The following is a 12,902-nucleotide window of genomic DNA, read 5'->3' as shown; positions in this document are numbered from 1 at the left end:
GCTCTTTAAGAGTCAAAACAACTTAGGTCTCCAAACTTCAAATTCAGGCTATCCCAGACTCATTGTCCACTTCCCGGGACTAGCCAGGTGGCTATGTTGCTTTCTTTCTTTACAAAAAGCCATGCAAATTAGCTTTTAAGTAAATGGATTATCAAACTGGAGGCATCAAAAAATTCAGGTGATATAACAATGAAAAATCTTTCTGTTCTCTCAAGTCACTTACAGTACTATAGGTTTCTTTTCAGAAATTTCTATCAGAAATAGTCCATAGTGTAGTATCATATCAAACACCCCCACATCCATATGTACTTGTATATTGTCTTTCTTGGGTTTTGTACACAATGTTTTTTGTCTTATGTTCATTTGTTAGTACATAAAAAACTTGCTCCTTTCCAGGCAGTGCAATATTACAGTTTGAATGCATAATATAAACAAGCCTTCCACAATTGGGGAATTGTACTCTTTGCTGTATTCTGATGTAAAGGACCACATCTGAGTTTTAGTCTACAAGGGTGTGGGAGTAGAATAAAAAATTCTCGGAAGTGAAGTGTTTCTTTTTAATATAATTAAGAATCTCATACATACATATATACTGTTCTGATCAACTCTACCACCCCCCATTTCTTTCATTTGCAATTCCTTTTTTATGCCCCCAGTTCTATCCCCCTACCACTTCAAATGCACTTTTTCTCTAAATTGTTGTATGTGTATGAGTATTTTGCCTTCATGTGTGTCTGTGCACCATATGTGTGCCTGGTGCCCATGTAAGCCAGAGTAGATGTTGGATCCCCTGGGATTGGAATTACAGATGGTTGTGAATCACCATGTGGTATGGAGAATCACACCTGAGTCCTCTGCTCTGTCTGTCTGTCTGTCTCTGTCTCTCTCTCTCTCTGTCTCTGTCTCTCTCTGTCTCTCTCTGTCTCTCTCTGTCTCTCTCTGTCTCTCTCTCTCTCTCTCTCTCTCTCTCTCTCTCTCTCTCTCTCTCTCTCTCTCTGAATGCCAAAAACTTAAAGTAATACTCTCTGAAGGATTATGCACAACAGGGAATTTAAACCAATGGGTCAGATTTATGTAGGTCACTGGAGGCTGTAAATTCTGCTATCAACTTAGAAAAGCTTTGGAAGACTTATAAACACATGCCTGTGCTGCTTCATTTGCAGGGCTGAGGTTGTGTTTTAGAACTTTGACCTGTTCTTCTGGTCCATGTGTAGTGAATGACTGACACATTCCTAAGTATCATCTCATACATAAATGACACATAAAATTTTTCTCCCTAAATATAATTTTCATATTAAAATTAGAGTAATTGATGTGATTGCTGTCATAATAATGAAATCTGACATTTTGATACAACGTAAGAAGTTACAACTTGAGAGAATAAGCACCTGGCCGTTATTAGAATTTTATTCAAGGTGGTATGTCTGCCCATTTGTTCCCTCATTGGAATTTCTGAATTTGTTAACATCCCTTCTCCTTGCTCATGCTCTCCTGTGCTTTCTTGTTTTGCCTTTAGCCATCATGTGTTCAGTGAAGCCAGATGGGATTCCTCAGTTGTGCAGGACAGATGAAATCGGGGAGCTCTGTGTCTGTGCAGTTGCCACAGGAACATCGTATTATGGTCTCTCTGGCATGACCAAGAACACCTTTGAGGTAGGTTGATGGGAAGATCCTTGAGCTTTGTCAGGTGTTCAGAAACAGATAGGAAACTTACTAAGATGATTACAACAGAGCATTCATATTATACTTAAACTGGTCGCTTTTTGCATACTATTTTTGTTTTTGATAATTGTGTTATCAGCATTATTCTGACCTTTTAGCTAGAATCTAGAAAGAATAGCAGTTTCTTTAAAATGGGTGTGTGTGTGTGTTGTTCTCAGCTGAGAGGTGAGTAATGAAAAACCACATATGTGATAAGAGATGGTCTGTATAGGTGTGTGGGTAAATGTCCTTACTCAGGAAGCCTGCTGGCCATTTCCACACAGTCTTGTAGATCAATTAAACTTGGCCAGGTGTGAACTCAGGAGAACCTGAGTGAGTGTGTACATTAAATAATGATTTCAGTGGTACAAGTGAGTGTATAATATATATGGTAAGAGATCATGGATATAGATATACATGTAGTATGTGGATATGTGTTGTACATGTATATGTGTATGCTGTGTATATGTGTGGAATATGTGTGAGATGTGTGCCATGCATGTGTGACTATCTGGTGTCCACAGAACCCACTTTTTGTGAATGATGAACACATAGTAAATAGAGACATAAAAGGAGTTAAATACCAGGTTCAGGTGTCCTGCACTATATATATTACAGTAGTCTTAGAGCTTCTTTTTATCATGCAGTATTTAGTCTTAGCCTTAGGAGTAACACAGAATTTCACTGATTCATGAGTAGAATAGATTATTCATTTGTAAATGTTAGATTTGGGAACCAGCATACACATCTATATGAAATCAAATCTGCAAACCTCTGGAACTGGAGCTGAGTGTACAGTCAAAGTAAAATTTCTTTTTTTATGTGATTCATCTTCAAGGTTTAAGTAAACAAGATTTACATTTTGGACTAGCTGTGTTCTCTTTACATTTTCCTTTTCAATGTGCTTTCAATAAGGAAAATTAGCATTGTAATGAATAGGGATCAGCTGCTACCAGTATGTGTTATTTTAAAATGTACCTTGTGTCTCTTTTAACCACTTTTACCTAGTATTTTAAACATAGTAGCTGCTGCCTGTCTGGAGGCTTGGAGCCTAAGAGAGGAGCTTCTTTAAGCCCTTGCACATTACCCAGACATGCAGAAATGACAGAACTTTGCTAAGCCTGCGGGGAAACAAAGGGAAATGTGTGGCCATTTGCAGTAGTTACTTTTAACCTATAACTACCTGACAAAAGCTTACTTATGTCTATTTTGGTTATAAGTTTGAGAATACAATCCATCATGCTGGGGAAGCCATGGTGATGGGAATGTAACATGTTTTTTTCCCACTACACCCATAGTCAGGAGGAACCAAGAGATGAATGCTAGTGCTTAGCTTTCCTTGTATTCAGTCTAAGCCCTCAGCCTATGAAACACTTTGACCCATATTCAGACTTTGTCTTCCCTCGGGTAAAGCTCTCGGGTATGATCAGAGGCGTGTCGCATATGTAATTCAAAATCCAGTCTAATGGACAATGAAGAGTAAACATTGCACCATGTTTGTGAACTGTCAACTATGATCTCATGCTGGCAGGGTTATTGGAGATAGGGAAATAAATTTTGTCTCTTTTCACAGAGGAGTGATAAGACTATGGCCCCATTAACCCTTTAAGATGGCCTAATTGCAGCCTTATTTTCCCCTAGGTATTTCCTATGACAAGTTCTGGGGCTCCAATCAGTGAATACCCATTCATAAGGACAGGTTTGCTGGGATTTGTTGGTCCTGGGGGCCTCGTCTTTGTTGTGGGTAAGATGGATGGCCTGATGGTAGTCAGTGGACGAAGACACAATGCAGATGACATCGTGGCCACAGCCTTAGCTGTAGAGCCCATGAAGTTTGTCTACAGAGGCAGGTTAGTAGTACTTATCTGCAAATTAAATGCTCATTTTTGGTAAAATTGGTTTCATATTGGTTACTATTGCTGTGATAAAATACCATGACCAAAAGCAACTAGAAGAGGAAAGAGTTTATTTTGGCTTATTCTTTCACATTACCATTCATCATTGAAGGACGTCAGGGCAGGACCTCAAAGAAAGAACCTGGAGGCAAAAGTTGATACAGAGGAAGGGTGCTATTTGCTTGCTTCTTGTGGCTTGCTTGTACAGCCTGCTTTCTGATATAGCACAAGACTACTAGCCCGGGGTGCCCCTACTACCACACATGCACACACATACACACACATACACGCACATGCACACACACATACATACACATACAATGAGATGGGCCCTCCACATCAATCACTAAGAAAATGCCCCACAGGCTTGCCTACAACTTGGTACTATAGAAGCATTTTCTCAACTAGGCTCCCTCTCTGATGATTCTAGCTTGTGTCAAATTGACTAGGCCAGCACAGTAGAATAGGTCTTAAAGGGCGCTGAAATTCCTCAGATTTATTTGGATTTAGTTTCTTCTTCTATCAAATTGAAGCATTTGGACTCAGTGACCATTGAGGTCTCAACAAGTTGTAATTCCTCAAGAGCTAATATGAAGTCTTTGAGATAACCTATTAACTTAGTATCTTGAAAATTTCTGAAACAACTACATAAGTCTAAGAGACCTGGAATCAGTCATAATTTGTGTGGAAAAGTACCTACTTATGTATTTGAGTACCTCCACAGTTTTCTTTCTTCCTTCCTTCCTTCCTACCTTGCCTGACACCTATCACACACTCAGAAAATGTTAGTTACATTTGAATCTTTTTCTGTAGCTCCTGAGCTTTCTGGTGCTGTAGAAGAAATCAGAAACTCCTCTAGATGCAATTTCATCTTCATGAACTAATAGTTCATAGGTACATGGCTGTACCTTTGACAGATAATTTAAATTATCTTTAAAACTATATAGCCTGTACTCATAGTAGCTATATTGCCTATGTAAGACCTGTCCAAGATGAAGCTAGTTTACAATTCCAGCATGGACTAGGAAGGGCTTTTGAAGTTCCAGGCCAGTGTTTTTTAACCTGTGGGTTGAAAACCCTTTCACAGGTGTCACATAAGGCCATTGGAAAACACAGATATTTACATTGCAATTCATAACAGTAGCAAAATTAGTTAGGGAATAGCAACAAAATAACTTCATGCTTGGGTGTAACCACATGAGTGGCTGTATGTATTAAATGGCTGCAGCTTTGGGAATGTTGAGACCACTGGTCTAGGCCTAGCTGATGGTTGATGGATGGCTGCTTACAGATGGAAGGTCAGTTTTCTTTTGGTAGAGGATAGCTACAGCAGGTTGCCCATGCCTCAATGACCCCATACCTATGTGCATATGGGAAGCACTAATTGGGGGAGGTATTTTAAAATAACAACAAAACCACATGAAGATGGGAAAGAGATGTGTTATGGGTAGGGAAGGCAGTTGGAGAGAGTAGAATGGTGAATATGACCAATATACATCATTGTATACATACATGAAACTTTCAAAAAATTTAAAAAATAATAAACTTTGAGGGGGGAAACTGGAAAATGGGAACCTATTTGTAAAAGCAGAGGTATATTATAGAAGTTTTCAGTGGCTGCATTAGTCTAATGACCATAAAAAACAGGCAAATTTGAGCAAAGAACCATTAGTTGCAAGGAAACTTTCTGCTGCTGTAGAGAGGGCTACTTTACAGTTCCAAACTTAAAAAAAAAAAAAATTGATACCATCTCTAAATACTAGAGATTCCAAAATTGATACCATCTCTAAATACTAGAAATTCCATTGGGTATACATAAACTCATCCTTTAGTCAAAGGCAGCCTTTGGGCAGCTGCAGTTGAGTTACCCCCTGCCAAAAAAAAATGACACATAAAAGTCATAAGATTGTAAGTAAGTTCACAATTTTCTGTGGGGCTGCTTTTATAGCTGGTTTTGACTGCAAATTGAGTACACCTGTAACCCTATCCCCAAACCTAAAAGAGATGGCAAACAGCCTCCAAGTGTTAGGTGTGCACGGTCTCTTCTTACCTCCAGCCTTAGTCTGCAAGTAGTGCGAAGACATCCTGAGATTTGAATAATTAACCGTGATTATATGCTCCAAGAGAACATGGAAGCAGGTCTCTGTCCTCTGCTCACCACAAGTTCCATCTGTTCTTGCAGGATAGCTGTGTTTTCAGTGACCGTCCTTCATGACGAAAGGATAGTGATTGTGGCTGAGCAGAGGCCGGACTCCACAGAGGAAGACAGTTTCCAGTGGATGAGCAGAGTACTCCAGGTAGCACACCTGTGTCTCTAAGTATTTAAGTAGTTGTGGCTTTTCTCATTTACTATAAGGTTATAGCCCAGCCTTTGCCAACCATTCCTTTGCCTGTATGCCCATATTCTATTGTTCAAACTGCCAGACTGGAAATTCTATTGTGTTCAGAAACAAGCTTAACAGATGAAGGGTGGAAGTCAGGAATTGAAAAACTACTTAGCAGTTATATTGAAGGACAACAAGCATGTGAACATACACTTTTCTACACCCTTCTTCTCCCTTTTTAATTATTTATGGTTTTCCAATATCTCTATGTGAAATTATGCAACCTTCTTACTGTAGTGAGAAAATCATCTCTTCATTTAGCCTTCATGCAAAGCATATGCAAATGTACATATATTTGTATATTATGAACAGTTTTTATAATTAATTGTATTAAAAATATAAGATTTCATTTAATATATTCTGATCATGGTTTCACTAACTACAACTCTTCCCAGGTCCTCTGTGTCTCCCCACCACCCAAATCCACATTCTTTTCTTTCTCTCATTAGAAAGGAGGCAACTACACACAAACATACACACACACACACACACACACACACACACACACGAAGGGGGGGGGAGATGGAGACAGATTGAAATAAAAAAGAGAGTCAAAGAATAAGCACAAGAGATAGAGATACAGAGATACACATACCAACCAACACACATGTAAATCTCCTAAAAACACAAAACTGGGAACTGGAATATATAAGCAAAAGATCTTTATAGTAAATAGTAAATATAGTAAACCCTCTAAAAATACTATTGAGTTTATTCTGTGTTGACTGTCTACTGCTGACTATGGGGCTTGCCCTTAAGCGTGGTTTGTATACCTAGTAAGACTTCATTGGAGAAAATGAATTTTTATCTTGTGACAAATTTTTCTTCTGTGAGTGCTTATATACACAAAGTTTTTGTGCATGCAGTTATTTACAAATGCTAGGTACAATGGCTCATTCCTATAATCCCAGAATTTCAGAAGTTGAGGGGAGAGATGTGGTACTGGTTAAAGATCAGCCTAAACTGTAGTGTGAACCTTTGTCTCAAACAAACCAAACCAAAAGCTAACAAAAACCAGAAAAAGAAGGAGAGGATGGAAGAAATAGCTCAGTGAGTCAAGTACGTTCTACATAAGTATAAATACTGAAGTCCAATCCTCAGAAGCCATGTAAAAAGAGCCAGGCGCAGTGATCCTATTGCCGGAAAGGCAGAGACAGGCAGGTCCTTGGGGGCACTCTGTCCAGCCAACCTAGCCTAATTTCAAATTCTGAGCCAGTAAAGAGACCCTTTCTTCAAAAAGATAAAAAACAAAACCAAACAAAACAAAGAAACTAAATAAAAGTGGAAAGCATTTAAAAATCCAATACCAGAGGTTGTTCTCTGTAAACACATGCATTTGTACACATGCACACACTTTTATACCTCCATACACAAACAAAAGACCTAAACAAATACATTATGTACTGTTTCTATTTTTATTTCCTATTTTAATATGATCTCCCTTTTCTTCTTTCTCAGGCAATTGACAGTATACATCAAGTTGGAGTTTATTGCCTGGCCTTGGTACCAGCAAATACCCTTCCCAAAACCCCACTTGGTGGCATTCATTTGTCGGAAACAAAGCAGCTTTTCCTGGAGGGCTCCCTTCACCCCTGCAATGTCCTGATGTGCCCTCACACCTGTGTCACAAACTTACCGAAACCTCGGCAGAAGCAGCCAGGTATGCCACAGAGCCCTGCATGGTCTAACATAGCCTTGAGTGGGTTTTGTAAGCTATCTTCTATCAATAGCAGGCTCAGGAGGGGCTACATCTGAGAACACTGGTAATCCTCTGCACTCATGTTCTCCACACAGTGCACACCCAGACAGAACATTCTCCTCACAAGATGTGTTTGCACCTTGATGGCTGGGATGTAGCAGCTCTGCTCAGGCAGGAAGTACTCAGGTAGTCCGTACAGAGCATAGGGTAGAAGAGATCTGTAGCCTTCTCATTGGGTAGCATTTTCACTGAAATTGGTTATGCACAGTCACCTATTGGTGGCCCTAGAGTAGACACAAACCCCTTAAGGTCTTAGTGTATAGAATCAGAATAATAATACACCCTTACAGGTTTTATGTGGTTAATTTAGGAGTGAAAGCAGTCGACTATGGGATAACACTTTGGAAAATGAGGAATTCTATTTATTTCTGACAGAGAGACTATTATCTCAGTGCCTGACAGATTGGGAACACAGTACTCTTTATCTGGCACGATTCTCGGCTTCTAAATCAGTCACATACTACTAGATCACACACACACTTGTCAGTGGATTTGTCAGAATGTGGTAAATTAGGAAATAGAAACTCTCCTGCTAACTTGATAGCATAGGAGCTGGTATGTACAGGCCAGACCAAAGTTAGACAAATATGATATACCATGTACCATCATGGTATCTATGTTTGCTAATCTGTTGATCCTCATGGAACCCTATGAGAAGAGTGCTCTTTATTTTACAGATGAAGATGACAAAGCATAGACATTGAGTTTTATCTAACATTGCACAACTACAGTGTGCCCAACATAGACTCTAAACCCAGGCGACATAATCTGTTCCTCAACATTACCCACTTTCCACACCATTTCCTAAGACTATCTTAGGATCTTTACTGTCACCTATTAAAGAATGATCCGGTTGGGCAGAAATCTTTAGCAAGTCATCTAAAGGTGGATGACCTTATTACCCCAGCTAGTGCCTGAATACAGCACCCTTTGTAATAAATGTACAAGTCACTTCAAAAGATCTCATCCTGAGTACTCTTCAAATGTGACCAGGTCTTGAGGGCTCCAGACTGTCTGTACCTCTTCAGGACATAGGTTTGTCAGTGAGGCAGGTAGGTAACCTTCTCAAATTCAAAGATCAAATATGTAATACTTGAAGGAGAAAAGTGATTGGCCAAACATACATTAGGTTGAGGAGCTGAATCCATGCCTTCAGATTGCAAAGCCCTTGCTCTTACTCTTTTTACACCTCGGGGATGTTTTATGAGGAAAGTGTAGCAATATAATGTGTCTTCAAAAGACATTCTTTCCTTCTTTCATTTTGCAAATTGAACTCAGGACTTTACAAGTACTAAGCAGTATCTTGTCTCTTGGCCTCTTTTCTATTTTACCCTCTTTCTGTCCTTAAACTCGATCCCTTCAAGTACTGTGTAGCAGCTAAGCTGAGGCATTATGACCTATGTGTATACGTATCTTTAGATTTGATGACGGCCTATAATGTCCCCAGAGGACATTGTTCTGAGACCTCATTTTCTATATATATGGTGAGGGAATTCAACTAGATGATTTCAAAATTCCCTTTTGAAGAAACATTTAAAATTATTCCAAAGAGGTTACTGGCAACCAGAGAAAACATTGACTATAGCCACATATGTATAAAGGTTTTGCAATGAGCTGCAAATAGAGTCCTTAAAATGCAGGTTCATAGACAACAAAATTGTTTTTTCTCATGGGCAAGTTATTTATTCAGTTATAGTAGTATTATTAAAAACCTGAGTATAAAAGTGGTGAATGACTTTGAAGCCGTTGGAAGAACTAACAACAGTCCTACAACAGTTTCCAGGACAGATACAGAGCCACAGCTACAGCTTCCCTCATGACATCCTCTCAGAGTAGCTGAGGAAAACTGAGGAGTCCCAAGCACAGGGTCCAGCACAAGGGGGAGATGTATTTTCTGCCAAACTAAATTCAGCATGGGCCACTGAATGTCTGTAGAGAATGAGTGACCCTGTCTTCAACTTGAACAGTCAGTCAAAAGGATGAACAGGTATTGGAGTGCTTTGAGGTCTGACTCAGCATTCTAGAAGGTTTTCTTGGGGAAGCCAGAATAATGGTCATTGTGATTGTCATGGTAAGTGGCCCATTCTAAGCCTTGTTCTTTGCCACTGTATACATTAGCGTGAATCTCATTTTTTTATTTTATATGCCCCCTAATCCCCCATTGAGCTGCAAGACACTCAGCTCTTTTTGATAGTAAATAATGCATGTGTCTTGATTGATAAACATAGAACTTAATCACCAGATATCTAATAGCAATTTGACTTAATAGATGCCAACTCAAATTTCATCAAAATAGAAATTAAGTACAAATTGATCATGCTACCTTTGTTATTTTATGCTGTTAGGTTTTCCTGTTTATGGATATGATGTGTTTTGTATGCATGTTCACATGTGTGGGTACACTTGAATGTGCATGAATGTGGAGACACAAAGTTGATGTGTATTTTTAATCACTCAACACCTAATATGCTGAGGCAGGGGCTCTTGCTAAACTTAGAGCTTTGTTGATTCAGCTAGTGTAGCTAGCTAGCTTATTTCAAGTTGTCTTTGCCTGTGTTGTCTGCATCCTGTGCACTGGGATTATAGATGGATGCCATACCCACCTAGCTTTTTACATGGGTTCTGGGGACTGAACTCCACACTCCACTATTCACACTTGCAGTGTTTTACCCACCAATCTATCATCTTCTCAGTTCTTGTACTGTAATTAATGTATTAAATACCTTTTTCTTCTCTCCCTAATCCTCTGTACCCCCTGCCTCCCTCTCCTACCTCTCTCCCCTCTGTGTGTGTGTCTGTCTGTCTCTCTCTCTGTCTCTCTCTCTCTGTCTCTCTCTCATACACACACACACACACACACACACACACACACAGTGACAGAGAGAGAGATCTAGAATGACTAGCTTTATCCTGTTAAATGCAGTCCTTCATTTGTATGTGTACATTTAATGAAAAGATGTGACTGACATGTGGGTTTCTAAGAGTTTGTGTTTCTCCAGTTCTTTAAGAAGTTTCTGGGTCAGTAAAATGGCTCAATGAGTAAAGTGCTTGCTGTCAGTTCTTAGCCTGATGTTGATTCCCCCAGGACCCCCATGATAGAAGGAGGAAACCAACTCTAGCAAGTTGTCCTCTAACCTCTACACTCACACCATGGCATGAGTGCATGTACATGCACAAGTTAATAAGTGTAATAAAAATTTTTGTAAAAAATACTTTTAAAAGAAATTTCCTTTTTTCATAATTGTAAAAGTGAAGGTATTGGAAACATGTCTGATGTTTCTCTTTCAAACTGCTGTTTTAAACAAGGGAAAGAAAGCTCATTGAGTTTTTGTACCAGTGGAGTAGAAAAACCTTTCATTTTATAGTGTCTTCTGGGTTCACTGTTCTACATCTCATTGTGGGACTTTATCATGTTCCTTTGTGAGTATTCTCTGAATCTGTCCAAGAGGTAAATGTGTTATAATTCGCTTGGTTTGAGTCTACTCTCATTATAGATCACAGTCCCAGAAAACAAGAGAGCTAATCCAGAAATCTTCCTCAGGGAGTGCATCCTGGCTTTACATCCTGTATTTATCCTTGATACAGCTTCTATAATCACCTCTGAACATGCATTATCACCTGTTGGCTTCACACTAGACAACAGAATCATCAGTTTTCAGGGTGCTAAGGGAGTCTCTGTGTGTTGAAGACATTACTGTTGTGTGGCCTCATCCAGGTTTCTTCATTTTGGCCATCATAAGCACATCAGTGATTTCTTTGCAATCTTTTATAATAAGAGTGATTTGAAGCTGGGTCTTTTAGAGCATTTCCTGAGGTTAATTCTTTAGTAATTGGGTAAAAATTCTGTTCAAAAGAATTCCACTTCTGTCTCTAAGGTTATTTGCTTTTTTTTTTTCCTTCCAGAAATTGGCCCTGCCTCAGTGATGGTGGGAAACCTTGTGTCTGGGAAGAGGATTGCCCAGGCTAGTGGCAGAGACCTGGGTCAGATAGAGGACAATGACCAGGCCCGGAAGGTGAGAACCGAGGTCAGAACTCATGTTATTCCCTTAACTCTAGAGCTATGTTAACTATTTGTATGCTCACAGAGTGACTGTCCCTAGTTCTCACTGAGTCAGTTCCACATCTGTTGCTGATTTCATGTCATTGATGATCCTACCCCACCTCCCCACTTATCATAGAGTTTCATGGTCTTATAGGGGAGAATGTTACAGAGGGCATGAGGTTTTAGGGAATTGTAGCATGGCACAGAAATGAAGTGATATCATCCACATGAGCAGGACTGAGGCAAATATTAGGAAACTGTGGATCCCCCACCCAACCAGCCCTCATGGGAAGCCCACACTGCCTCATAGTGGCCTTGGGGTACAGTGTTTTATCTTTTGGTTGGTTGTTAGCAGCTAGATTTTCCTGCTGCAGCTTACAGAACAAATATCTAGCTCCTCTCCACCCACACAGCAGAGCTCATGACTTGCCTTTATGTTTCTGAGTCCCATTGTAACATTTCATCTCTGACAATTAGGATTCCCTTAGGATTCCCTGTTTCCCACAGCTCAAAAGTAGGCTCATTCACTATGGGCTACTGAGGAATGTGACAAAATCATTTAAATACTGCCAGTGTAATAACATACAGCAATTTCTTCATTAAAAGAACTTGATCATCAAACTCCCCACATATAGTACATGTCTATTAATAAAAGATGTTAAAGTGTTATATGGATATTTTCTCTCTTCATATGAAATGGGGCTGTCCTTTTTATTACAGACTAAATCAGTATGATGCATTTAATCTATGTAATTTGCAATGCAATTTAATAATACCAGAGAATGGCATTCTACAATCACATATTTAATAGAAGCTGGGTTTTTTTTTCCCCCCTTCAGTAAGCTAGATTAGATTCTTGCCCTGCACATCATAGAAATCAACATTGCATATCCTGGCAGCCCCAGGAGGAAAGATGGCTGAATGTTAGATGATCTTATCTATAGGGGGCTAGCTCCTCTCTGTCTCCCTTGGGCTGGCTTGTAGAGAACTTGCCTAACCAAGGGTACTATACAGCCATCCTTGGAGCTGCCAGTCTCAGTCAGATGCATTGAATGCTAAATAGCAGCAGGGAAAGCCAAGTACTTGCTCTTCCTGTTGATGACATATTTGTTAGAATTTTT

The 12,902-nt window shown here is 39.5% G+C and overlaps 1 protein-coding gene across 7 annotated transcripts in view; it reads left to right on the top strand.

Moving 5' to 3' along the window:
- Positions 1-12,902, top strand: part of Dip2c (disco interacting protein 2 homolog C) — a 395,546-nt gene that overhangs the window by 328,751 nt on the left and 53,893 nt on the right. For 4 of the 7 annotated variants that reach the window (XM_076939382.1, XM_076939383.1, XM_034510936.3 and 1 more), the window contains 5 exons: positions 1,517-1,653; positions 3,343-3,551; positions 5,779-5,893; positions 7,439-7,640; positions 11,643-11,764. In XM_076939382.1, the coding sequence (XP_076795497.1) occupies positions 1,517-1,653; positions 3,343-3,551; positions 5,779-5,893; positions 7,439-7,640; positions 11,643-11,764 (785 nt within the window). The remainder of the gene's footprint in view (positions 1-1,516; positions 1,654-3,342; positions 3,552-5,778; positions 5,894-7,438; positions 7,641-11,642; positions 11,765-12,902) is intronic. The other 3 variants (XM_034510935.3, XM_034510937.3, XM_034510938.3) reach the window with 1 other exon arrangement.

Source organism: Arvicanthis niloticus, chromosome 8 (assembly GCF_011762505.2).
Source record: "Arvicanthis niloticus isolate mArvNil1 chromosome 8, mArvNil1.pat.X, whole genome shotgun sequence".
In the NCBI taxonomy this organism is placed as follows: Eukaryota; Metazoa; Chordata; class Mammalia; order Rodentia; family Muridae; genus Arvicanthis; species Arvicanthis niloticus.
Note: the sequence above shows the minus strand (reverse complement) of the source record. Positions and strands in the feature narration are given on the sequence as shown.